General features: G+C 38.8%; 1 protein-coding gene across 1 annotated transcript; it reads left to right on the top strand.

Moving 5' to 3' along the window:
- The first annotated feature begins 716 nt into the window (after nucleotides 1-716).
- GLO1 (glyoxalase I) lies at nucleotides 717-27091 on the top strand. The gene is made up of 6 exons (XM_082639758.1): nucleotides 717-895; nucleotides 12960-13042; nucleotides 15365-15505; nucleotides 16363-16430; nucleotides 17153-17242; nucleotides 19882-27091. Exons 1-6 carry the CDS (start codon nucleotides 812-814, stop codon nucleotides 19968-19970), a joined length of 555 nt encoding a protein of 184 aa, XP_082495884.1. The 5' UTR covers nucleotides 717-811; the 3' UTR covers nucleotides 19971-27091.
- The last annotated feature ends 574 nt before the right edge of the window (nucleotides 27092-27665 follow it).

The following is a 27665-nucleotide window of genomic DNA, read 5'->3' as shown; positions in this document are numbered from 1 at the left end:
TTGTGATCATTTAGTCTTTCAACAACAGGAAGTATTTATTGAGAATCTACTATGTGCCCGTCATCAAAGAACACAGTGATGACTAAGTTTTCCAATGAACACAATTAAAATATGTGCCTTAGGAAAATTAATGTAAAACTCACTGTAAGTTATGGACATTTAGATAAGCAGTGAAACCATAACTTAAATCTCGTTTGATCCTCACCAAAATCCTGCAAGGAAGCTCAGAGAAGGTTCAGTAATTACTCCAAGCTTCTAGAGCTAATAAACAGTGGAACCAAAACTTGAACCTAGGTTTCTGGCTAAGTCAGTTGTTTTAATTATCCTGTGCTGCTTAATTAAAGTGAGAAAATAGTTTTGGATCCTTATAATTTAAAAATCATAACTCCCAATTCTCTTTCCATCTGATTCGTATTTCCTACCACGTTGCAGCCCTGAGGTATGGGCGGTTACTGAACTTTAACAGTTAAACAGAAACAAAAGTAGGTCATCAAACAACAGAGAGAAACGCGCTTTCAAGCTGGCAGGTTTGGATTTTTTTTTTTTACCTCAAGGTGCCCTCCATCATACGCAAGGCACCTTGGGAATTGTAGTCTTGGGTGTAGAACGCTGTGGCCGGAGGCGCTGACTCACTAGGACCCAATCAGCAGACAGCCAACTTGGCCTCCGCGTAGCAATTGGCTGGAATTCAGCGGCCGCCCACCCCGTGGTGCCGTCTTGTCGGCGCTGGTAAAGGGAGCTTCGCGGCCCGCAGAGTGAGAGTAGCTGCTGCGTTCCTGGCCACCTTCGTCCGCGATACAGCAGTGCGGCCATGGCAGAACCGCAGCCCGCGTCCGGCGGCCTCACCGACGAGGCCGCCCTCGGCTGTTGCTCCGACCCGGACCCCAGCACCAAGGTGGGCGCAGAACCTAATTCTCCAGAGTCGGGGCCCGCCCTGCGTGGCGCGACTGGGACCCCAGGAGGGAGCAGTCCCTCGGACTCAGCCAGGCCTCGCTTGGGCTGGATGATTCGAACTCCATCCCTACCACCACTGCAGCTCCGCCCGCCTTGGGCGGATCGGAGTGGGCTGGGAAGAGGGCCAGTGGTGTCCAGTGGGGGATCTGGAGAGGGTCCGTTTCTTCAAGTTGTTTGAAAGACTGCGATCCTGCTTGCTTTAACTTGTTTGATTTGGGACAGTAACAGGAAACCATGGCTAACCCAGGGTCAGAGCCCTTGTCTGTGGGTGTGCGTGTTCCCCAGGTCAATAGAGGTGGAGGGTAAGAAAAGCAGTTTCTGAACTCCGGTCTACGTTCGAAGGTCTACGGTCCGGCTCTTCCCAGCCGGGATCATTTTTCTATAACTGTCCTGGCTCCGCGTTTAACTCCTCCAAACCAATCTGATAGCTCCTGACTTTAGCCGCGCCCAGAATTTCCCTTTGGGTTGGCCTTTCCGGTTGCTCACGGCCACACTTATGCCCTTCCTGTGCTCGGTGGCCCCAGGAGAGATGGCAGAATCATGGAGTTTAGATCCGAAGGGAATCTTGGAAATTCCTTCACTGACCCTCTCATTGCAGCTGAGACCCAGTAAGAGGAATGACCAGTTGCATATGAAGGCTCACATCCTTTCAGCTTGCTTAACAGGTCTGTACTGATAGTCATTGTAACTCACTCAGGTGTGGTGCCTCCGGGCGTTGTCACGATCAGACAGGGAAGCCTCTCCGGGGTTTACTCCAGTGTACTCATCACTGTCAGGAAACGCCTTTGTATGTATTCATTTGACTGGGGAAGTTCTAAATTCCTTGAAGTTTGAGTATGTGCTTTGTACAGACCTCTAAGACAGGTCGGTGACTTTAGTCTCTTCTTGCTCTTTGCCTTCAGGAGAAGAGTCAGACACTTCCAATTGCTAAATCCTTTGACTAGCACCTGGTAGTACTTAGCTTAGGAAAAATGTTAGTCACTGCAAAATTAAGAGGGAAGAAGTAAATATATACATTTCCTCTCACACTTAATCTTATTTTTTATACTCTTTAATGTTAATACCTTGTTATTTCACATAATATAGATTGAGTTATTCAGTGTAAATTAATTTCCCAGGTAACTGGGCATTTTATGTACTGGACTATTAAAAAAAAAGATTTCAAGGAGAGCTTGATAAAATTGATTGAGTACAATTCTTTGCATTCTTTAATTTACAGCTTTTTTTTTTGGCTGCGTTGGGTCTTCGTTGCTGCAAGCGGGCTTTCTCTGGTTGCGGAGAGCGGGGGCTACTCTTCGTTGCGGTGCACGGGCTTCTCATTGCGGTGGTTTCTCTCGTTGCGGAGCACGGGCTCTAGGCGCGCAAGCTTCAGTAGTTGTGGCTCGCAGGCTCAGTAGTTGTGGCTCGCCAGCTCTAGAGCAGAGGCTCAGTAGTTATGACTCATGGGCTTAGTTGCTCCGCGGCATGTGGGATCTTCCGCACCAGGGCTCGAACCCGTGTCCCCTGTATTGGCAGGCGGATTCTTGCCACCAGGGAAGTCCTACACTCTCTTAATTTATGTCAATTTCTCTTGATTTGAAGTTTTGTGGGGGTTTTTTTGGCCACGCCATGTGGCATGCATGATCTTAGTTCCCTGACCAGGAATCGAACCTGTGCCCCTGCATTGAGAGCACGGAGTCTTAACCACTGGACCTCCAGGGAAGCCCCAGTAATTATTTTTTGAGATTAGTCATTTTGCACCCTAGAAGCACCACATGGGGGACATAAAATGGAGTATGTAATAGGGCTTCCCTGGTGGCGCAGTGGTTGAGAGTCCGCCTGCCAATGAAGGGGACACAGGTTCGTGCCCTGGTCCGGGAAGATCCCACATGCCGTGGAGTGGCTGGGCCCGTGAGCCATGGCTGCTGAGCCTGCACGTCCGGAGCCTGTGCTCCACAACGGGAGAGGCCACAACAGTGAGAGGCCCGCGTACCGCAAAAAAAAAAAAAAAAAAAAAAAAAAAATGGAGTATGTAATAGCAGCTGGGATATATTGAGTGTGCCAGGCCCCAGTTTGTTATTTTAAGTACATTACTTAATTTAATCCTCACAACAACCCTGTGAGGAAGGCATAATTATCTCCGTTTTATATATAAGTAGACAATGGCACAGAGGTGTTGAGTAATTTGCCTAGCGAGGAACCCACACTCCCTATTGTGCTTCTAGAGTACTGACTACAGCAGTAATTTTGGAACTTGACATGAAGGCAGGTAGAAAACCTAAATGAATTAATTTAGTCTGATCACTGATCATCTGCTATATGTAAAGAGCATGGTAGGTACCTTGGGGTACATTCAGATGAACAAGATGAAGTTCCTCCCTTCACCAAACATACACCAACTCTAACATAAGATGGAACTGGGATTATGTGCTTTTAAAATTATAAAGCACTGTGGGAGCGCAGAAAGTAGAGATTTTCAAAGGTGGCATCTGTGGTATGATGTATACACAGGGTATTTGGAGGCTGAAGACCTACGTTTGAATCCCCAATTCTATCATTGGCTATAGTGATCTTAGCAGGGTGTAAACAAAGCTGCTATAAGGATAAAGTGTATCTATGATCTTTAAACTATGAAAAGCAATACAATTCAAGGTTGTATTTCAACTGTGGATATCAGGGAATGTGTCAAGCAGAAGGTGGGGGTGAGTCTAGGCCTTGAAAGATGGATGGGGTCCCAACATCACATGGGAGATGGTTACATGGGAGGGCATTCTAGGTGGAGGAAACATCTGAGCAAAAATGTGGTGAGATGGCAGAAAGATGCAGTGTGGAGCATGTTCTGGAGAAATGAGTTACCTTGTTTTTGGTTCAAGTTCAAGTTATCTAAGTGGTGGAGCAGTGGTGGAGAAGACTAGATGGTAGGTTGGAGCCAGATCATGGAGAGAGCTTAGAATGTTACTTCTAAGAAAATCGAATTTTATATAATTAGTGGGGAATCACTGAGGGATTCAAATCATTCTATAGAATAGATTGGAGGGATCCAAGCCTGGAGGTGATGAGAACACCTAAAAGACTCTTCCAGAAAGTGAGAAAAGTGATGAGGGCCTGGTTTGGAAAGAAGAGAACAGCAGTGATAGGAAGTCAACTTGTTTGTTGATTATTTGCATCTTTGTCATAAAGGCAGACCAAAGAATGTACAGCTGCACCACCTCCTGGGCTGTCTTACTTAGCTAACTTTCTTCAAAGGCCAAGTGCTTCTTTTCCCAAGTAGTGATCTCCCGAAATACATTCTTTTTTACTGTCTCTATCAGTGTCCTTTGATAAAATTATTTGGAGTCCCTTCCCATCTGAGTGGTAAATGATGAGGTCAGGGAAAACTTTCAGTGTTGGTGACACTTAAGCTGGGTTTTACCAAATCAAAGGAGGTAGCTAGGCAGAGTTGCAGGCAGGGGTTGAGGGAAGAAAGAATGGCAAGGAAGAAAGAAGGACAATGGCCAGATGGATGAATGACTGTTCTCGGCAGAGAGAACCATAGTATATATAAAAGCACGGTGACATCAGAGAGTTGATGCAGGGACCTACAGGTATACAATGAGACTGAAGTTATAGGCAATAGGAGTTAAGGGGAAGGTACATAAAACAGTCATTGGGATGCTCAAAGAAAATATGAACATTCCCACTTGGTTCATTTGTTTTTCTCATCCTATGAAGATTTCTGTTTGGTAAATATGTTTTTTTTAAATATATGCTTTATTATTATTATTTTATTTTATTATTATTTATGTATATTTCTCTGTGTATACAATTAAAATATATATACATTTATGATGGGGCATGCTCTTTTTATTTTAACTGATAAAGTTATGAAATCAAAACCATTTAAGATGACCAGTTTAGTGGAGTGGTAATAAAAGATGAAGTTAGAGAGGTATGCAGCAACTGTATGTCCTTGCTTTGGGGACTTTCTTCTAAAAGTTGTGAAGTACCACTGAAGGATTGATATTTTTTTTAACATCTTTTTTTTTAATAGATTTTATTTATTTATTTATTTATTTATTTATTTTTGGCTGCATTGGGTCTTCATTGCTGTGTGCGGGCCCTTTCCAGCTGTGGCGAGCAGGGGCCACTCTTCGCCGTGGCACACGGGCCTCTCACTGCGGCACCCTCTCCCGTTGTGGCTCCCGGGCTCCAGAGCTCAGGATCAGTAGTTGTGGCGCACGGGCCCAGCCGCTCTGTGGCATGTGGGATCTTCGTGAACCAGGGCTCGAACCTGTGTCCCCTGCATTGGCAGGCGTACTCTTAACCACTGAGCCACCAGAGAAGCGCCTGAAGGATTGATTTTTAACCTAGAAATGACACAGTTGGCTTTTTGTTATAGAAGGATCAGTCTGGTACCATTATAGGAAGATCACTCTGGATTGCATTTGGGTTAGCCTGCAAGAAGCAGAGAGACCAGGCAGGCTTTGACAGTGGTCTAGGCAGGAAGTAGAGAGGACATGAGCAAGGTAGTAGTGGTCTTTGGAAAGGCAAGGAGAAAGATTCCAGAGGGACTTGAGCAGTCAGGTTGATGGGACACTTGGATTGGATTACAGAGGGAGTGACGAGGAAGGAATCTGAGAAGACTTCAGGGGTCTGACTTGGGCTGACACCCAAGTCAGATTCTAGAGGCATTCCCTGTTGGTGATGTAGGAGGGAGTATTTATTTGGGCTGTGATTAATTTGATATTTTGACTCAGGTGGAAATGTTGAGTAGACTGGATGGAGATGTAAAACCAGAGCTGAGGTTAGAGGTATGGCTGCAAGATTGAAACTTCGCTTTTCTGAAGATGGAAGGTGGTAAAGGCAATGGAGATTTTGATTTTGATTCTGAGTAAGATTTAATATGTAAAGCTCCTTAGTAACAGTTCTAGACAAATGAGTGTCTTCATCACTAGAAAGATAATTTAAAAGGTAGGACACAAAGTCAAGAAACTTTTTTGCCACTGTTGTAGCTTTTTAAAAAAAAAATTAATTAATTTATTTATTTTTTGGCTGCATTGGGTCTTCGTTGCTGTGCGCAGGCTTTCTCTAGTTGCGGTGAGCGGGGCTACTCTTCATTGCGGTGCACAGGCTTCTCATTGTGGTGGCTTCTCTTGTTGCAGAGCACGGGCTCTAGGCACGTGGGCTTCAGTAGTTGTGGCATGCAGGCTCAGCAGTTGTGGCTCGCAGTCTCTAAAGGCTTAGTTGCTTAGTTGGGCTTAGTTGCTCCGCGACATGTGGGATCTTCCCGGACCAGGGATCAAACCCGTCCCCTGCATTGGCAGGCGGATTCTTAACCACTGTGCCACCAGGCAAGTCCCCAGCATAATTCTTAAAAACCCTAGGATTTTCAGAATGGTAATGAGCATTGGCTTCAGCTTCAAGTCACCAGCGTATTAGTTCCTAACAAGAGAATCAGCCTGTCCTTTGAAGCTTTGAAGGCATTGACTTCTCTCTAACTATGGAAGTCCTAGGTGATATCTTCTTCTAATATAAAGCTATTTCATCCACACTGAAAATCTGTTGTTTAGTGTTGCCACCTTCATTCATTATCTTAGCTCTTTGGGTAACTTGCTGCAGCTTCTACATCAGCACTTGCTGCTTTACCTTGTATTTTTATGTTATGGAGCTGACTTCTTTCCTTAAACCTCATGAACCAACCACTGCTAACTTCAAACTTTTCTTCTGCAGCTTCCTCACTTCTCACAGCCTTCTAGAATTGAAGAGAGTTAGGGCCTTGCTCTGGATCAGGCTTTGGTTTGAGGGAATGTTGTGGCTGATTTGCTCTTCTATCCAGACCACTAAAACTTTCTCCATATCAGCAATAAGGCTGTTTTGCTTTCTTATCATTTGTGTGTTCACTGGAAGAGCACTTTTCATTTCCTTCAAGAACTTTTCCTCTGCTTTCACAATTTGGCTGACTGGTGCAAGAGGCCTAGCTTTCAGCCTGTCTCAGCTTTTGACACACCTTTCTCACTAAGCTTAATCATTTCTAGCATTTGATTTAAAGTGAGAGACATGCAACTCTTCCTTTCACTTGAACACTTAGAGGCCATTGTAGGGTTATTAATTGACCTAATTTCAATATTGTGTCGCAGGGAATAGAGAGGTCCGAGAAGAGGGAGAGAGATGGGGCAGTGGTCTATTAGTGGAGCAGTCAGAATACACACAATTATCAGATAAGTTTGTCATCTTATGTGGGCATGGTTCATGGCACCCCAAAAGGATTACAATAGTATCATCAAAGAAAACTGATCACCATAACAAATACAATGAAAAAGTTTGAAATATTGTGAGAATTACCAAAATGTGACACAGAGACATTAAGTGAGCAAATGCTCTTGGAAAAACGGCACTGACAGACTTGCTGGACACAGGGTTGCCACAAACCTTCACTTTGTAAAAAAAAAAAAAACAAAAAAACAAAAAAACCAATATCTGTGAACTGCAACAAAGTGAAATGCAATAAAATGAGCTGTGCTTAGATAAAACAAAAACAGGAGGACTCTGAAAAGCAGAGAGAATGGCAGACTGGCTAGGGGCCTTGAGACCCTAGGAATAACATGGCGGTACACACACACACACACACACACACACACACACACACACACACAAAAGCTATGCAAAGAGTGTATGCAAAAACACTATAGATAAATCAAAATGGAATTATAAAAAAAAATTCCAGTGACCCACAAGAAGGCAAAGATAAAAAGAAAGGACAAACAGAAAACAAAAATAAAATGGCCAATTTAAGCCCTAATATTTTAATAATTACATTAGATGTAAATATACCAATTAAGACAGATATTGGTGGAATGGATTTAAAAGCATGCCCCAAGTTATCTATTTGTGAGGTGATGGGTGTTAACTAAATTTGTGGTAATCATTTCTCAACATATGTAAGTTGAAGTCATGCTGTATGCCTTAACCTTATATAATACTGTATGTCAATTATATCTTAATAAAACTGAAAGAAAAATAAAAATAAAAACATGCCCCACCTATATGCTGTCTACACGAAACTCACTTCAAATGTGATGACAGAGGCAACTAAAAGGATGGAAAAAGATATATAAACATTAATCAGAAGAAAGCAGGAGTGGCTATATTGTTTCAAATGCAGTAGACTCTAGAGCAAAGACAGTGATCATAGAGAAGTACATTATATAATGATAATAGGGTCCATTGACTAAGAAGACATAGCAATACTAAATGTGTGTGCCTCAAACAAGAGAACTGCAAAAATATGTGAAGCAAAGACTGATATATGGAAGGAAGAAGAGACAAATCCACAGTTTTAGTTGGAGACTATACTCCTCTCTCAACAATTGATTGAACTAGACAGAAAATTAGCAAGGATATAGACAAACTCAGCAACACCATCAATAAACAAGATCTAATCAAGATTTATAGAACATTCCAGCCAGTAACAGCTGAATACAGGCATACCTTGTTTTTATTGCACTTTGTAGATATTAGGTTTTTTTTACAAATTGTAAGTTTGTTGCAACCCTGCATGAAACAAGTGTGTTGGTGCTATTTTTCCAACAGCATTTGCTTGATTCTCTCTGTGTCACATTTTAGTAATTCTTGCAATATTTCAAACTTCCACTGTTGTATTTGTTATGGTGATCTGTGATCAGTAACCTTTACAACTCACTGAAGGCTCACATGATGATTAGCATTTTTAGCAATAAAGTATTTTTAATTGAGGTATGTACATTTTTTTAGACATAGTACTATTGCACACTTAATAGACTGTAGCATAGAGTAAACATACATGCACTGGGAAACCAAAAAATTTGTGTGACTTTTTTTTTTTAATATTTATTTATTTGGCTGCGCCAGGTCTTGATTGTGGCACATAGGATCTTCGTTGCAGCATGCGGGATCTTTTAGTTGCAGCATGTGGGCTCCTTTAGTTGCATCATGCAGGCTCTTAGTTGCAGCATGCAGAATCTAGTTCCCTGACCAGGGATTGAACCCCCTGCACTGGGAACGTGGAGTCTTAACTACTGGACCATAAGTAAAGTCCCTGTGTGACTCTTCATTGTGATCTTTGCTTTGTTACAGTGGTGGCAAACCCATGATATTACCGAGGTATGCCTGTACAGTTTTTTTTCAAGTGCTCACATAAGAGATACCAAGGTAGACCATATCATGGGCCCTAAAACTAACTTCAACAAACTTGAAATAATTGAAATTATATAGAGCATGTTCAACCACAGTAGAATCAAACTAGACATCAGTAGCAGAAACATAACAGGAAAATCTCTAAAAACTTGGAAACTAAATAACACATTTCTAAATAATCCATGGATCAAGAGGAAGTCTCAAGGGAAATTTTAAAAATTACATTGAACTGGATGAAAATGAAAAAAGCATCTCAGCTAAGACAGTGCTAAGAGGGAAATTTATAGTATTAAATGCATATATTAGAAAATAGGAAATGTCTTAAATCAAGGATTTGTTTCCTCCTCAAGAACCTAGAAAAAGAAGAGCAGAATAACCCAAAACAAGCTGAAGGAAGGAAATAATAAGAGCAGAAATCAATGAAATTTAAAACAAATTAGAAAAAAATCAGTGAAACAGCTGGTTCTTTGAAAAAAAACCAACAGAATTAACAAACTTGTATCAAGACTGACAAGAAAAGAGAGAAGACACAAATTACCAATATCAGGAATGAAATAGGGGATACCACTACAGACTGCAGACAAGAGAAGGGTGATAAGGGAATACTGAAAACAATTCTACATACATAAATTTGACAACTTACATGAAATAGACCGATTCCTTGAAAAACACCAACTACCATAACTTACCCATATGAAATAAATAATTTGAATAGCTCTATAACATAAGGAAATTGAATTCATAATAATCTTTTTAAAAAAATATCTTCAGTTCCAGATGATTTCACTGGAGCATTCTTCCAAACATTAAGGAAGAATTAACATCAATTCTACACAATCCCTTCAAGAAAATTGAAGAGGAAGGAACACTTTTATTCATTTTATAAAGCTGTCATACTACCCTGATATCAAAACCAGGTGAAGACAGTACAAAAAAAAGAGATATTACAGACCAATATCTTTCATAAGTATGGATGTAAAAATCCTTAACAAAATATTGGCAAATAGAATTCAGTGGTATATAAAAAGAATCACATACCATGATCAAGTGGGGTTTACTCCAGGTATGCAAGGCTGGTTCAGTATTAAAAAAAAATCACAGTAACTCACCATATTAGAAGCTAAAGAAGAAATACCACATGACAAAATTCAACACCATAATTTAAACACTTTTGTTTTTTCAGAAAAAATAGGAATGGGAGGGAACTTCCTCAACTTGATAAAGAGCATCTATGAAAAACTTAAGAGCTAACATTATACTAAATGGTGATGCTTTCTCCTTAATTTAGGGGAACAAGGCAAGTTTGCTCTCACCACTCTTATTTGACGTAGTGCAGGAAGTTCCAGCTGGTACAGTAAAGCAAAAAAGGAAATAACAGGCAGATTGGAAGAAAGAAATAAAACTGTCCCTATTTGCAGATGACATGATTGTCTACATAGGAATCTTAAGGAGTCTAAAAACCCTCGAACTAGTAAGTGAGTTCAGCAAGGTTGCAGAATACAAGATAAACATACAAAAATCAATTGGATTTCTATATATTAGCAAAGAACACATGAGCACCAAGATTAAAAATACAATACCATTTACAATTGCTCAACAAAATTAAATATCTAGGTATAAATCTATCTAACATGTACAGAGTTTGTATGCTGAAAATTACACAGCGTTGATAAAGGGAATCAAAATCTAAATAATGGAGAGACATACTGTGTTCATGATTGGAAGACTCAGCATAGCAAAGATGTCAATTCTCCACAAATTGATATACATGTTTAACACGGTCCCTATCAAACCTTTTTTCTTTAGATATAGTCAAGATTATTCTAAAATTCATGTGGAAGTCAAAGAGAGTAGAATAACTAAATCTTGAAAAGAATAGGGTGGAAGGAATCAGTCTACCTGATTTTAAGACTCACTGTATAGCTGCAGTAATCATTACTCCATGGTATTGTCAGAGAGATAGACATAGATCAGTGGGAAAGAGTAGAGAACCCAGAAATAGACTCACACTAATAAACCCAATAGATTTTTCACAAAGATGCAAAAGCAGTTCAGTGGAGAAAGGACAGATTTTTCAACAAATGGTGCTGGAGCAATTGGCCATCCATAGGTAAAAAATGAAGCTTTACCTGAGTTCACATCTTATACAAGAAAATCCATTTAGAGGTGCTCAAAGGGACCTTGACTTTGACCCTTTGGTTCACTCCCTGCTCCACTTTTTATAGTTTTGTCAGGATTACATTGTAGGCACGTAGTACATGTACTAGAAATATCCCTGATTGTACCTTTAAAGTTTTTTCACAGTAGTTTTAAATTAATTAGATTTGGAGATTGCCCACCCTGACCCTCACAAAAGACTGATTATTTCTATCATTCTTCCTTTTTATAAGGCAAAGGAGGAAATCTTTTTTACCTTGTAATCATCCCAGAAAACCCAAAGATAGTTTGAGCATAAAAGACATCTTTTATTATTCTGAATTTAGAGCATAATAAGGGAAAGACAAAGTTAAGAACTGTCTCATGAGACAAGACATCAACTTTAGTCTTTTTTAAACGCAGGATATATTTATTTCAAACAATGTTTTAGAACCATAGCAATAAACAGTGATTTTTAGAAACTTTTAAAGAAAGGAACATTTTTCCAAGATCATTCAAGTGTTTATCAAAAGTAGCAGAGGTATTCTGTTACAGAGAGTTAGCAGAATATCTTGGTGATAAAAAAGAAAACTGTTATCTGAGCATAGAATAACTTGATCATTTTATAAAAAGCAAGCCCTGCTTGTTTTTTTATATCGTCCAAATAATACTTTGGCAACAAAGGATTTACACACCTCTATTTTTTATGAATAACTCCACTAACATTGATTATACTTTTAATCTTTTTGGCATGTATAGATTCCTTTTTAAAAGTTAAAAATGGTTTTAGAGTTTATATTATATTTGTGTTTTCTTAGAAATAATCTACCATGTTAAGTCTTCTCAGAAGACTTCTCAGAAAAATGGTGTATCTTTCCATTTTTTAAATTATTTTTTCCAGCTTTATTGAGATAAAATTGACATATAATGTGTATGTCATATACCATGGGCATGTCCAAGTGCTTCTAAAGCAGTGTTTTAAATGTCTTCATATATTCTATTATGCCTGTGTCATAATTTATCTATTTCTTCATTGTTAGAGGTAGGTTAGCAAAGTGGTTGAAGGCAAGGACTTTGGAACCAAACTGTTTGGACTGAAGTTTTTTCTCTGCCACTTACTTTCTTAGCAGTAAAATGGGGATGGTATAATACTTATAGAGTAGTTGTGAAGATTATATAAGTTAATTTCTGTAAATCATTTAGAACAGTGTCTGGACCATAGTTACTGTGTAAATGTTGTGATGAATGTCTTTATACATAAATCTTTGTCCAAGTTTCTAATTATTTCCTTAGATAGATTTTTAGAAGGGCAACATTTTGATCTATGAGTATGAACTCTTTAAGACTTTTAAAGACTCTTCAGATCCAAATTGCTTCTTAGAAAGATTGTAGGGTAGGTATAGGGATAGGATAGGATAAGGATAGGGATAGGATAAACAGGGTTGTTGAACTGTTTTACAGCACATGGCACAGAATCTACAGAAAAGAAAAAACAAACAAACAAACAAACAAAACCAACTCTGTGACTAAGGTACCTGGATTTGAACATAGCCTTTATGGACTGAACACAGGTATTTAATAATAATAAAGCCATGATGGACTGAGGGGACAAAATATCTTTCTTCTTAAACAGTGTGTTACAATGGTGGACTGTTGGTATTTTGTTACAGGAAGCAAAATTAGTGTTGGTAACAAGTAGTAAAAGTTAAAGGTGTTTAATATATATTGTTTCCCTTTAGGATTTTCTCTTGCAGCAGACCATGCTTCGAATTAAGGATCCTAAGAAGTCATTGGACTTTTATACTAGAATTCTTGGAATGACGTAAGTAAACTGTTTATTGGTGCCTATAATGTTTAAATACATAGCTTTGCAAATATAGGGAATGTTTTCAGATCCACTGTAAAAATGGATTAAAGTTTGCTTCAAAGGTCACAAAAGTCCTTTTGGCCAGGAGTCTGGGACTAGGCTTGACTGACTAGGGCCTCTGTCGGGTTCCTCTCCTCTATCCCAGCCAGGCTCACTGGGCAGTGACACCAATACTTGCATTTTCTCTGACTCCCTTCTCTCTAAGAGCTGCCAGTTAAATCCTTAATGTGTCCAGACTGTTTTGATGTTATGGCCACTTTTAGCCTCTTGTTTACTTCAGAAAAGATATAGCTATTAAGACACAATACTTAGAAAATGAATGAGTTTTAGGTAAACTCATTCATTTTCTAAGTTTTAGGTAAACTGCCCATCTATTCCATTTTTATAGGATGTGTTCTCTTTTGCTGAATAGGTAATATTCACTGATCTTATAATCTTTAAGACATATTTATTTTTCTTGATTTGTTTCCCTAAATAACATGAGGGTTTTTATTTGGTTTTGGTAATATAGATACATAAAGAATAAAACAGTCTTCAATTTACTGCCTAGATAACCTCCATCGACATTGAGAGAAAACTTCAAGTAATACAGTATATGTCTATGTTAGAAAATCTGACTAATTCTGAGAAATACAAAGTGAAAAGTGACAGCTTCCATCCCCCAGTCCTTCTCTTCAAAGATAACTGCTGTTAACAGTTTCTTATAATTCTTTCCAGAAAAAGTAGTTTTGCATGTATTTATGACATATTTAAAGGGCAGAATGAAACCAGATTTACTGAACACGTGCTATTTGTCAGGCACTTTATATCTCATTTTGTTGTCTTCACAGTAGGTTTATGAGATAACTTATATCCCTATTTTACATGGAAGGAAGAAAACAAAGCTTAAAGACATTAACTTCATGACCCCAGATTCCACAGTGGGCACATGGCAGAGCTGGAATTTGAATCCAGGTTTGATCGACTCCAATGTTGACCTTGTTTTTAAAGAGCCCCCAACTAGGGTACAACTTGACATTATATTGAAAGATATGCTGAGCTGAGAAAAGCAAGTTAAAACAGGTTCAAGTGTTCCATTTCCCATCTGACTGGTCCGTCTGCTTTGGTAGGTGCAGAGATAGTTTTCAGAATTGGAGTATTTGAGGTGTTTGATACGTCATTATAAACAAGTTAGAGTAAATCTTATTTGTGATGAGTCAGTACTTAGCTCTTAGTGGGCCAAGGCATATTACATGACAGTAATAAGTAAAAGATTTGGAACAGAACTCTAGAAACTTTCCATCTGCTATGCTGCAACGATTCCCTCTTGTTGATTTTGAATGAGATCATGTTTGAGCACTTAATCCTCCATAATCTAAAGAAAATTGTATTGTGTGTATCCTCATTCCACCCTACTCCTTGCAAAATAATCTCACACTCTTTAAACTCAGTTTAGAGGCCACGACTTCAATGAATCTTCTCAGAACCTCAGGATGAGTAATTCATCACGCACTCTCATGATCAGTCTCTCCTTTTCCACTGCTCTTGCCCCTCAACCTGCAAAAAAGCTTAAGCTTTTTTGGATAATTCTTGCCCTCCGCTCTCTTGCTGTCGTTCCCGTCATCATGACCATCTGTACAGGTAGACCACCACTTACTGTTTCACTTGCTCACCTCCCATTCTCCAGCTTCTGCTGTCGCATGCTGCTGAAACGGCCCTCACAGGACCTTTCCATATCTGCTCACCTCTTCTCAGACTTAATCCTGTCTGACCTTTCTGCAGTATTTGATACTGTAACCACTTTATTGTTGACATTCATGTCTTTTGTGATATTAATCTGTCCTTCTCTCTTAACACCTATCCTCAGTTTCCTAGGAGTTTTGGCATAGTAAGAACTCAATAAATTTATTTTTCTTTAACTCAATGCCATATAGCTGAAAGAACAATAAGGTGTGTTGTGTTATATTTTTCACTAAAAATAAATAAAATTTTCTTTTGAAGATACCTTTTGCCCTTTATAAGCAAGTACCATCAATCCAACTAAATTTCATTATAAGAATTGATGAATTACAAAAGTTTCCATTTTTTAAAAAATTTTATTTCACTGATATATACAGATGAATAAATTTTTTTAAATAAGACTTTTTAAAATTGATTTTCCTTGCTTTTTCTATTAAAACAGGCTCACCATGTACAGCTCTTATTCTTAGTAGAACTTGAATATTGTTATGTTGATTTTAGTATGAATCAGCTTTTCCTATTGTTAATTGATTCAGACTTGTTGTTGTTTAATTTTAGACTACTCCAAAAATTAGATTTTCCCACTATGAAATTTTCACTCTATTTCTTGGCTTATGAGGATAAAAATGACATCCCAAAAGATAAAGATGAAAGAATAGCATGGGCATTCTCCAGAAAAGCTACACTTGAACTGACACAGTGAGTATGAGTTTTAATTTTTTTTATATACTCTACATTTTTTTGAAGCTTATTTTTTTTAAACTTTTTTTCCTTTCTTATCAGCTTAATTCAAACCAGGTCTACCTAATCACTTTCAACTTGTAACAGTATGTTTGAGTATTTTATATGGATCTTATGGTCTTTGTATTGTTCTTGTGGCATAGATAGGGCAAGTGAGATCATTTGCCTTTTAGATAGAGAATATAGACTGAAATGGCAAGATATTTGTCAAACGGTAGCTAATGAATGTTTAGGTACTATAAGTAAGGTCTTCATAATTTCAGCATTTTTGTTGAATTGGCATTCCCCTTCTTTCTTTTTTATTCTTTATGTTGTTTCTGTGCACCCTCTAAAAACTATCAAAAAAGCATTTGTTTCAGGGTGTGTGATTTAATGTGTCCCCTAATTCAAAACAGCCCTAGAATCAGAGAGACCTAGACATGAGTCTTGGCTCTGACAATAGCTCTGTGACCCTAAACAAGTTATATCACCTCCCTAAGTGGCAGTCTCATTTATAAAATGGAGATACTCAGATCTAGCCCTTGGAGCTGTTCTGAGGACTTAAAGAAGTATAAAGTACTTGGCACAAGAAATTATGGTTGCTATTATTATAATTATTGTTCTTATCCAGATGCCTAGTTTTATTGTCTCCTTAGTCATTCTTTGCCCATTTGCTCTTTCTATAGTTGAAAACTTAATATTTACAGTAACAGAGATTAGACCAAGTATATTAAGTAGCATATACACATGGTAAGATTTCAAAGATTGTTGCAGCTTTCTTTTCAGAATATCTGTTCTCCAGGTCACTTGTAATTATGTTTTCCCTCCTTTTGTAGCAATTGGGGCACTGAAGATGATGAGGCCCAGAGTTACCACAGTGGCAATTCAGACCCTCGGGGATTTGGTATGTTTGCCTATTTGTGTGTAATAAACATGGATTTGTGTGATTTTTCCATTGTGTACCTATTTATGATTATAAGCAATCTAAAACATTAAGTATAATCAATTTGTTAGGAGTATGGTTATTTTTATTTTCCACAAATAATTTTATTTAGGAGTTGTTTAATTTCATCATCTAAGTCTAAACTTTTTACATTTACTCTCTCACAATGATTTTACTTTTCAGTTTCAATATTATATTTCCAGTAGATGTTTTAATTTCAAAAACAAAAAAACAAAAAAACAAAAATGATGGTTAATAATAATCCCGATTTCTGCCAGCATACACTTCTGCCTTGATCTAAAATCTCTCAACCAAAACAAGAGTATTACCAATTTAAATTGGCTGCTATGTAGTCAGTATCAATAATAAGCCTATTAAGCATGAGTAAATGGTTACTCTTTTGTGATGTAGGTTATTCTTAACAGATCAAACTATTTATGAGCCAGTATTGGGCTATGTTAAATAATTTATAATTCAGAGCAACTAATTAATTTATTATACCCAGCCAGTTAGATTCTTGTTCTTTAATGTATTATAGGTTTTGAACCAACTTGATTCAGTCTGTTTTCAGATGCCTTATGTTTCAAAATAAACTAGTTTTGGAAGCCACTTGTGGCACATGGGTACCCTGTTGTAATTTTTCCTTCTTTCTCTCTGCCTTGTTTTGGGGGTGATTACCTAAGGTCACATTGGAATTGCTGTTCCTGATGTTCACGGTGCTTGTAAAAGATTTGAAGAACTGGGAGTCAAATTTGTGAAGAAACCTGATGATGGTGAGTCTGCTACTTGTTTTCTTCAGGCCTATGTTTAGTTATATAACATTTACTAAGTACCCACAGAGGGTACTGTTGTAGTAAAATCCTTTTGGTTGCAAGTAACTTGGAATTCTACTCCAACCAGCTTAAGGAAAGAAGGGAAATGATTGGAAGAATACCTAGTTATCTCAGGTACCTAGGCAGCACCTAGGGTAGCTTCACATTGGGACTAGTCACAGGATCTAGAGAGCTATCAAGGACCTAGGCTCTTTCGCCGCCCCTTGACCCTACCATTTTCTCAGTGACCACCAGCTTTCACTCTCTCGGGTATATCTAACCACCCAAAAAAGTAAGTTCCTTAAAGTCTGTTTCATCTGCTATTAATGTAACTACACCAAGTCTCTTCAGTTAATAATTTCCTGAATTTTTTTTCATCCTTTTTCAACCTTTGCGTGTCCTTCAGTTTTAGGTATATCGCTTGACATAGTATATATCTGGATTTTGTTGGATTTACATGTATTATAATTATTTTATTTAGATCTGTTTTTGCCACCATAATTTATTATTTAATTTTCATTTGAAATATTTCACTGTTTCATTTCAATCCTTTTTTTTTTCAGTTAGGAGATTTGATATCCAAATATCCTCCTCCCTAGTAAGGAAAGAACTTGCTTCCCTCTACCTCCATTATGTTGCTGTTACTCAGGCTGGGATATTATTGATTTATTTTTCCTTTTTCTTTGGTGGCTTTTTATTTTAAGATAATAAGTATATCAAGGTATATATTTTTTCTCCATAGATCTCTTGCAGCATCTTTCAGATTTTTCTGTTCCTTTATTAAGTACCTCAACCAAAACTATTTTTAAAGGGTTTGTGAGGCAAAACTCTTGAAGCTCTGTATGTCCCAGAACCATGCCTTTATACATATGAATGACAGTTTTGTTGACTATAAAATCTTAGGTTTATTTTCCTTCAGTCTTGAAAGTACAACTATATTGTCTTATTTTTCCCATCCAGTGTTGCTGCTGAAAAATCTGATTTGTGTTCCTTCATATAGTTCCTTCTGTTTTGTTCTAGAGGCTTTTTATATTTGTTATTTCTTTGTGCTTGCCTTCCTTCTGGGAGATTTCTTCAAACTGGCATACGAGTTAGCTAATTTTTCCTCAGATGTATCTGTTCTTATATTTATCTTCTGTATTCTCACCTATTATGTTATTAATTTCAGCTATTATGATATTGATCCTGAATTTTTGCTTGGCTCCTTTAATATTTCCTTGTTCTTGTTTCGTATTGGTCGTATTGAATATTCCTCATTGCTTTTACATGTTTTAATAGTTCTTGGTCCCCATTGATCTAATATTTGTTCTTCGGTTTGAATGTATAATCCATTGTTTGTTTTATAGTTATATTCCTCCAATTCTTATTATTTTGGTCTCAGAGGTTTTTTGTTTTTTGTTTTTTGAAACTGAAACCATTAGCTATTGCAAACATCAGGCAGTGTGAATGGGGGAAGGCCAGACCTCAGTCCTTAAAAATCCACGTGTTCTCAGGGAGATGTGCTGAGCAGAGAGAGAAAATAAGGGTTAAACAAATACTTCACATTCTGTAGTCAGATCCTTTTCCCCCCTTTGTCCCTGATGGAGTAGTAGTATTAGTAGGAGACACTTCTGGGATTGTCTTTCCCTCACTCAGGTTGTGGGGAAAGTGAGACCTCTGGGAGATCAGTTGGTACCCACCTGTCTTTCTGCCCTTATCTACTACCGAGGACATTTGAACCAGTAGTTTCAACCCCCCCCACCGCCACCCCATGGGAGTAGGTGCTAATGCCCAAGGCACTGGGAGAAGCAAGAGCCAAACTAACAAAACTCCTGTTTATTCTCCCACAGCCATGATGGACTGCCTTGTGGTCCAGCAAAAGTACCCCCTTCCACACAAAGCAGGTTAAAACAGTCACTACCCTACCCCCACCATTCCTCTCCCCAACTATCACCTCAGGGGCATTGTACTTTTTTTTTTTTCTCGTATTTTTTAAATCTATGTTCCTCTGGGGTTGATCTTGAAGAAAGGAGCCAGAGATAGGGGCCAAACTACTTCAGCATCTTGGTACCAAAATAAATTTCTGAGGTCACAGTTTTCCATTTAAGCAAAGAACTCTACTGCTAGACCTACTAACCTCTCAATCCCAGTTTTGAATTCCCGGGAGAAAGAATCTGATTGGCAGAGCTTGGGTTACATAGAATAGTGTATGACGTAAGCATCTCGGTCCTTTGGCTGTGTAGATAAGCCATGCTACCTCCTCCCTTGAGCACCTATCTATTTCCTTTATCCTCTTTAAAATAAGACAATTTCTTTGACTACTCAACTAGTAGCATGAAGTGATAATGTGCAGGTGAAATAAATACCTGATGCAGCCAGTCCCACAGTTTATTTCAGGGGAGTTGGTTTACAACTATGTGTAGAAGATAAAATATGTCATTCTGAAAATCGTGCATCTGGGCAACACCAACAATAGAATTTTTTGAAGTTAAAACTATAAACAAAACAATGTAATTAACTAAAATGCAAGTTAAATTTTGAATTAATAAAAAAATGTATTTTAAATTTTTAAGGTTTTTATTTTAAGTCTTTTCAGTAATGAAAATCATTTTGTTTTACAGGTAAAATGAAAGGCCTGGCATTTATTCAAGATCCTGATGGCTACTGGATTGAAATTTTGAATCCTAACAAAATGATAACTATTATTTAGTTCTGTGAGAATGCTGCTTTGAGATTTCAGTGAAGACATTGTGGAAGGTAAAAAAGGAGACAATGTGATTCAAGATATTCAGTTAACAGAAGCAACTAGTACTGATGGATTATTGTCTCAATTCAAATTATTCTTAAGTCTATTTCCCTTTCCTATTTCAGCTATGTTTTTCACCTAACTGTTCAGTCATTCTAGTTTTAAAGTAGTGCTTTGTCTTATGTCCTTGAATGTAGTTGTATAACTACTTTTTAAGGCAATAATTAGAACAATTCCATTCAGAGGCTGCATTTGCCTTCTATCTTCTGACGAGATACAAGTCTACAAGTCTGCCTTTGAATCATCATTTTCAAAAAAAAAAAACCACTTAATATGTTTTGTTGTGATTACCTTCTGGGGTTTCAGTTCCTCAGAAGTAACTTCAGAATGGGAAGTAAAGAACCCCGAACAAAAATGAAGCTTCATGTATATTTCAAATAATATAAAGTTTATTTTACAAAAGAATAGTTACTCTTGGGAGAAATTCAGAATTATGCTGACAAGGATGTGGATAGAAAAACTAATTTCTTCTTCTTTACAAAGTACTTTTAAAGTTGAAGGACTAACCTCTTTACTTTGGGATGGGGAAGAGGATGGGAATATTACATACTGGGTATGCAGACACGGACTAGGCTGTCACATACTTTATATCCCTTAATCCTCCACAGTATCCTGTGAGATAGAAAGTAGGCTGGACATGCAAAATAACTTTAATGAATCCAAGGCAATAATAGGCTAAGGACTCAAGATCTCATCATCATTTTTAGTATTTAGATTATACCTCAAAAGTTAGTACCTTGGGGCTTCCCTGGTGGCTTAGTGGTTGAGAATCCACCTGCCAATGCAGGGGACATGGGTTCAAGCCCTGGTTCGGGAAGATCCTACATGCCACGGAGCAACTAAGCCCGTGTGCCACAGCTACTGAGCCTGCACTCTAGAACCCGTGAGTCACAACTACTGAAGCCTGCGTGCCTAGAGCCCGTGCTCCACAACAAGAGAAGCCACCACAATGAGAAACCCGTGCACAGCAATGAAAAGTAGCCCCTGCTCACCACAACTAGAGAAAGCCCTTGTGCAGCAACAAAGACCCAATGCAGCCAAAAATAAAATTAATTAATTAAAAAAAAATTAGTACTTCACGGTACCTCCTTCACTAGTGTTCTTTGTAAAAACCTTCAAAGAGTTTGAGCATTGTCCTCTCAGCTTTCGAGCCTGAGTACCACAGTGAGGAAGAAGCAGTGGAGGAAGTCTGGAGCACGCGGCTGCTCTGGGGATGCCTGGTTGTCCCTGTGCAAGTGGTTTTTGTGTTTCTTATGAAGAGCCCCTACCCCAAGGTCTTCCAGATGCCAGTAATCATTTAGGATAAATTATGTTCAGTGATAACTTAGTTATCAGAAATCAGCTCAGTGGTCTTCTCTGCTATGATTGACTTTTTTTTTTAATTTTTAAAATTTATTTAGTTAGTTAGTTATGGCTGTGTTGGGTCTTCATTTCTGTGCGAGGGCTTTCTCTAGTTGTGGCAAGCAGGGGCCACTCTTCATCGCGGTGTGCGGGCCTCTCACTATCACGGCCTCTCTTGTTGTGGAGCACAGGCTCCAGACGCGCAGGCTCAGTAATTGTGGCTCACAGGCCCAGTTGCTCCGCGGCATGTGGGATCTTCCCAGACCAGGGCTCGAACCCCTGTCCCCTGCATTGGCAGGCAGATTCTCAACCACTGCACCACCAGGGAATCCCCATGATTGACATTTGATAGGTTTTAAAGACCAAACTGATTTTGAAAATCTCTTATGGCACAGATAATAAGAACATCCAGTTTGTGGTTTAACTACATTTGGATTTTTTATGGACTCTAGTGGAAGACCTTGGATAGGCCTTGCCGACTGTGCTTACACTGCTAGAAGCACTTTCATTTCCTTTTTGGATGGAATGGATTTATGTGAGCAGTTCAAACAAATAGCAGTACTTATAGACTGAAGTAAAATAAAATTGTAGAAAAGACTGTGTTTAATTTGTAAACTTCTATCCAGCATGTTCTTTCTTTAAAAAAAAAAAAATCTGCCCTTGGGGAGTACTGCAAGGATTTTTGAAGGGGCTTGCAGACTCATTGAGAACTGGGAATAGTTGTAATTCTATACATCAGGCAAAGCACATAATTTCTATGGATAAGGAAGGGTCGGGAAGATGAGAAGAGGAAAGTAAATGGATAAAGGATTTTGGTAGAAAACGTGCAAAGAAGAAAAGACAAATATCAAAAATGAGTTGTGGAAACCAGTGCTGGTACATTTTAGGTACTAGCATTACCAAGTGGGAGGGTTATTAGATTCATAAATTTAGTCATTTAAACCTTTTTTCCTCAGAAAGAAGCCTTCTCTACTTGCTAAGTAAAACTTGCCAAAAGATAGCCCTTGCTACTCTTTAAATCTGATCCCTGGATGCATTGAAAAAATATGTATTGTATCACTGGGCCTTGCTAGGGATTAGAACAATTCACTTCTAAATTAATTTATCTGAGCAGCGGTGACATGAAAGGGTGAATTAGAGCACAAGAAGTTTTCTTGTTTTCCATTATTGGACAGCCAGACTGTATAGCTTACTGTTAATGTAAAATAAATCAGTTGCTCATGAACCCTACATGAGACTCAGTTATAATACATATGGTCTGAATAGGAGCTGATGACTGTGAGAGAATCACTACGGCTTCCCCATATAGCATTCTGACCAGGATTGCGTACAGTGTATATAAATATTCCTTGGCAACACAACTGCTTGTGAAGAGGGTTATATCAGTAAAGATGCATGCTGCTGACAGTAAGAAAAGACCTAACTCTATCAGATGTAACAGGCACTTCAGAGGTTCTGGAATGAGTTGATAGAGGGTTCAGAACTATCAGGCACCCTGGTTTCCTTCCATCTTTGCCAAACTGTCATTCTCAGCAGTTGTTTGGGGGGCTAATAATACCTATGATCAAAAACGCCTACTATGAGGACTTCCCTGGTGGCGCAGTGGTTAAGAATCCACCTGCCAATGCAGGGGACACAGGTTCGAGCCCTGGTCCGGAAAGATCCCACATGCCGTGGAGCAACTAAGCCCGTGTGCCACAACTACTGAGCCTGCGCTCTAGAGCCCGTGAGCCACAACAAAGAGTAGCCCCCGCTCACTGCAACTAGAGAAAGCCCGTGCACAGCAACGAAGACCCAACGCAGCCAACAATAAATAAATTAATTAATTTGAAAAAATCAAAAATGCCTACTGTGATTCCAGGTGTCATTGTACAAACAATGTCCAGTGAAAGAAAATAACCTGTTGTTCCTTTGGTGTCTTTAATGAGTGTAAAACCTTTCTCAAAGCTCATCAGCAGAGGGCTTCCCCGGTGGCACAGTGGTTGAGAGTCTGCCTGCCGATGCAGGGGACATGGGTTCGTGCCCCGGTCTGGGAGGATCCCACATGCCGCGGAGCGGCTGGGCCCGTGAGCCATGGCCACTGAGCCTGCGCATCCAGAGCCTGTGCTCCGCAACGGGAGAGGCCACAACAGTGAGAGGCCTGCGTACCACACACACACACAAAAAGCTCCTCAGCAGAATTCTTATGTCTCAAACCAGAATTGGGTCACTCACTTGGCTCTAATCATTGACAGAGGGACTGAGACCACTCTGACTTAGATCATATTTACTGCAGTTACCTACATGAGGGTAGACACTGCATCCAAACTGAAACTGCCAGAATGGAGGAACAAATAAATGCTTCTGAAAAGGCGAAACAGAAACTGCAACAGGGTGAAATTAAATATTGAGAACTTAGTGGGTGCAAGGGTGCTGTAAGAAATCAGAAGACATTTCCTGCCCTCAAAGAACTTGTTCTGAGATTGTGGTTCTCAACTATATCAGACTTAGCAAACCCTCCTTATTATAACATGGGAACGTTTATAACATTTATCACACCCACTACCCTAAAACAAAATTCATATATAACTTACCTATATACACAGTTTCAAAAAGGATCAGTCCAATGCCATTATTGTAATAAAAAGGAGAAATTTTTAAAAAAGGAGAAATAAATCAACTTTTAATAAAATATGCATTTCAATATGTAAATGCCCAGATACTACTACACTAGAAAACAATGAAGTAGTCAGGTGCTTTCTCTTATATATGGAAGAAGCAAAACTGTTCAGTAGCGTACTGACAACTCTATTTGGCATTTTAAAATAGAGACTAAACTCATGATTCCTGAAGAGCTATAATGTTACAACTTTATTTACTTATTTATTTTTTTGGCCATGCCACATGGCATGGGGAAATCTTAGTTCCCCAACCAGGGATCAAACCCATGCCCCCTGCAGTGCCCTCAGAGTCTTAACCACTGAACTGCCAGGGAAGTACCAGTGTTACAACTTTAAATGCATACTGATAACAGGTGTGTTTTATTGGTCACTCAAAGAAATTGAATGATGTTACTGTTGGAAACATCATTTTCCAAAATGGTGATCAATTCTCATGGAGGTTTTGAATAAAAGAATAATATTCCTTCTGTTTATAGGGCAGTTTTGTCCCCAGTGAATATTAAAATTATACATACAAATAAGTAAAATGGAAGTTCTAGGCTCAGAAGATAAAAGCAGGTGTTATAATTTTTTAATTGACATAACATTGTGTAAGTTTAAGGTGTGCAGTAGGTTGATTTGATACCACCATAGGGTTAGTAACACCTCTATCATGTCACATAATAATCAATTCTTTATTGTGATGGGAATAATTAAGATCTAGTCTCTTAGCCTAGAAATCAGCTACAAGAAAAAAACTGCAAAAAACAGAAACATGGAGACTAAACAATATGCTACTCAATAACCAGTGGGTCACTGAAGAAATCAAAGAGGAAATTAAAAAATATCTGGTGACAAATGAAAATGGAAACACAATGATCCAAAATCTATGGGTTACAGCAAAAGCAGTTCTAAGAGGGAAGTTTATGGTTATACAGGCCTACCTCAGGAAATAAGAAATCTCAATCTAACCTTACACCTAAAGGAAAAGAACAAACAAAACCATCTTTGGCTAGCACTTCTGCTAGTATATAGGTGGTGACCCTGGTGGAGTGACCCAGACTGTCATCTCTGAGGGGTCTGAGCCCCTGGATAACATGTCCTTTTCAGACCAGCCAGGGTTGCTGCACTTGTCCATTTGCCTTTAAAACTGGGCATGAGCATACCAACAGGCACCTAAGTGGGTCACATGGATGCTAAGCATACTCCTAGCTGCCCCATTGTGTAGCAGCAGCCCCACTTCTTCCTAATGATAAGGGTCACTTACTACTGCCAGAATGGTGATTCTTCTTGTCCAAAGAAACAGGGCAGCAACCAAAGCTTAAAAGTAATGGGATTGGGCTTCCCTGGTGGTGCAGTGGTTGAGGGTCTGCCTGCCGGTGCAGGGGACACGGGTTCGTGCCCCGGTCCGGGAGGATCCCACGTGCCGCGGAGCAGCTGGGCCCGTGAGCCATGGCTGCTGAGCCTGCGCATCTGGAGCCTGTGCTCCGCAACAGGAGAGGCCAAAACAGTGAGAGGCCCGTGTACTGCAAAAAAAAAAAAAAAAAACCTATCCAAATCTTAATGGCTTTTTTTCAGAAATGGAAAAATTCAAACTAAAATTCACATGGAATCTCAAGGGACCCCAAATAGCCAAAACAATCTTGAAAAAGAAGAATAAAGTTGGAGGATTCACACTTTCTGATTTCAAAACTTACCACAAGCCTTCAGTAATCAAAACAGCGTGGTACTGGCATAAAGACAGACATATAGACCAATGGGATAGCATAGAGCCCAGAAACAAACCCTCACACATATGTCAAATGATTTTTGACAAGGATACCAAGAGCATTCAGTGTGGAAAGGACAATGTTTTCAACAAATAGTTCTGGAAAAACTGGATATCCACACACAAAAGAATGAAGTTGGACCTTTATCTTATACCATCTGTAAAAATTAGCTCAGAATGGATCAAACAAATGTAAAAGCTCAAAGTATAAATCTCTTAGAAGAAAACATGGGGGAAAGCTGCATGGCATTGGACTTGGCAGTAATTTCTTGGATATGATACCAAAACAAACAGGCAACAAAAGAAAAAAATAGACAAATTGGACTTCACTAAAATTTAAATTTAAAGGACACTATCAACAGAGTGAAAAGGTAACCCACAGAATGGGAAAACATACTTGAAAATCATATCTGATAAGGAGTTAATATCCAGAATATATAAAGAACTCCTCCAACACAACAACAACAAAAACAACCCAGTTAAAAAATGAGCAGAGGATTGAATATCAAAACCACAATGAGATACCATTTGCACCTATTCAGGTAGCTATTATATAAAAATGAAAACAAAAACAGAAAATAACAAGTGTTGGCAAAGATGTGAAGAAATTAGAACCCTTGTTCACTGCTGGCGGGAATGTAAAACAGTGCAGCTGCTGTAGAAAACAGTATGGCAGTTCTTCAAAAAATTAAACATAGAATAACCGTATGTTCAGCAATTCCACTTCTGGATATATACCCAAAAGAAAACAGAGACTCAAACTGATATTTGTACACCAGTGTTTGTTAGCAGCATTATTCACAATAGCCAAAAGGTGGAAACAACCCAAATGTCCATTGATGGATGAGTGGATAAATAAAATGTGATATATACATACAATGGAATGTTATTCAACCTTAAAAAGGAATGAAATCCTGAAACATGCTACAACATGGATGAACCTTGAAGATGCTGGGCTAACTGAAATAAATCAAACACAAAAAGATAAATACTGTGTGATTCCATTTATATGAGATACCTAGAATAGTCAAATTCACAGAGACTGAAAGAATGATGGTTTCCAAGGATTGGAGGGAAAAGGAAATAGGGAGTGATTGTTGAATAGGTACAGAGTTTCAGTTGGGGAAGATGAAAAAGTTCTGAGATGGATGATGGTGATGGTTTCACAACAATGTAAATGTACTTAATGCCATTGAGTTGTATACTTAAAAATGGTTAAAATGGTAAACTTTGTTTTGTATATTTTACCACAATAAAAGAAATTAATGGGACTCATATTGTGTGCCCTGGTGAAAGTGTCTCACTTTTTAGAAGGACCTCTAGACAAGCAGAACCTGGAGTTGTGGGGATAGGAAGCACAAATGCTCCAAGCAGATAACTGGAGCAATGGTGGTAAGAGGGGCTGCTTATATTTTCCACTGTAGTTCCTGAACCCATATGATACCTATTGGGAGTATAGTACTAATAATGATAATTGATTTTGGGTATATAATATGTCCTGGAAGTTGGCGTCTTATCATTACAGGGTATCATCTCTGAGCTGGCACCTCAGCTGCACCTTCAAAAAACCATCTCATCACTGTCTCAGAGCAGCAGCTTCTGGGTGGTACAGTATATGATAGGTCTAGTGGGTCCCATGGCCATGTGCCCACTACGCTTCCTTTGCTCTAAAATGACCCCTTGGGCTGCCATCACCGTGAGAAGAACATGCTCCAGGGAGCCACTGCCCTTCCAGCCTGGATTCCAGAATGGGACAGTTGGTGCAGAGAGAGAGCCATCCCAGGTATCCCACAGCCTGAAACAGAGTGATCTTAGCTGATCAGCATGAGCAAGAAATAAATGCTTATTGTA

Source organism: Mesoplodon mirus (assembly GCF_964341445.2).
Source record: "Mesoplodon mirus genome assembly, chromosome: 12".
Taxonomy (NCBI): domain Eukaryota; kingdom Metazoa; phylum Chordata; class Mammalia; order Artiodactyla; family Ziphiidae; genus Mesoplodon; species Mesoplodon mirus.
The sequence above is the reverse complement of the archived record's forward strand: the minus strand, read 5'-3'. Positions and strand labels throughout refer to the sequence as shown.

What these genes read in the sequence shown, in the direction of transcription:
- GLO1 (XM_082639758.1), top strand. Translation starts at nt 812, where the DNA reads ATGGCAGAACCGCAGCCCGCGTCCGGCGGCCTCACCGACGAGGCCGCC. An exon ending in ACTAGAATTCTTGGAATGAC is followed by an intron (nt 13,043 to 15,364) that starts GTAAGTAAACTG and finishes GTTTAATTTTAG; the next exon opens with ACTACTCCAAAAATTAGATT. An exon ending in TTCAGACCCTCGGGGATTTG is followed by an intron (nt 16,431 to 17,152) that starts GTATGTTTGCCT and finishes TGATTACCTAAG; the next exon opens with GTCACATTGGAATTGCTGTT.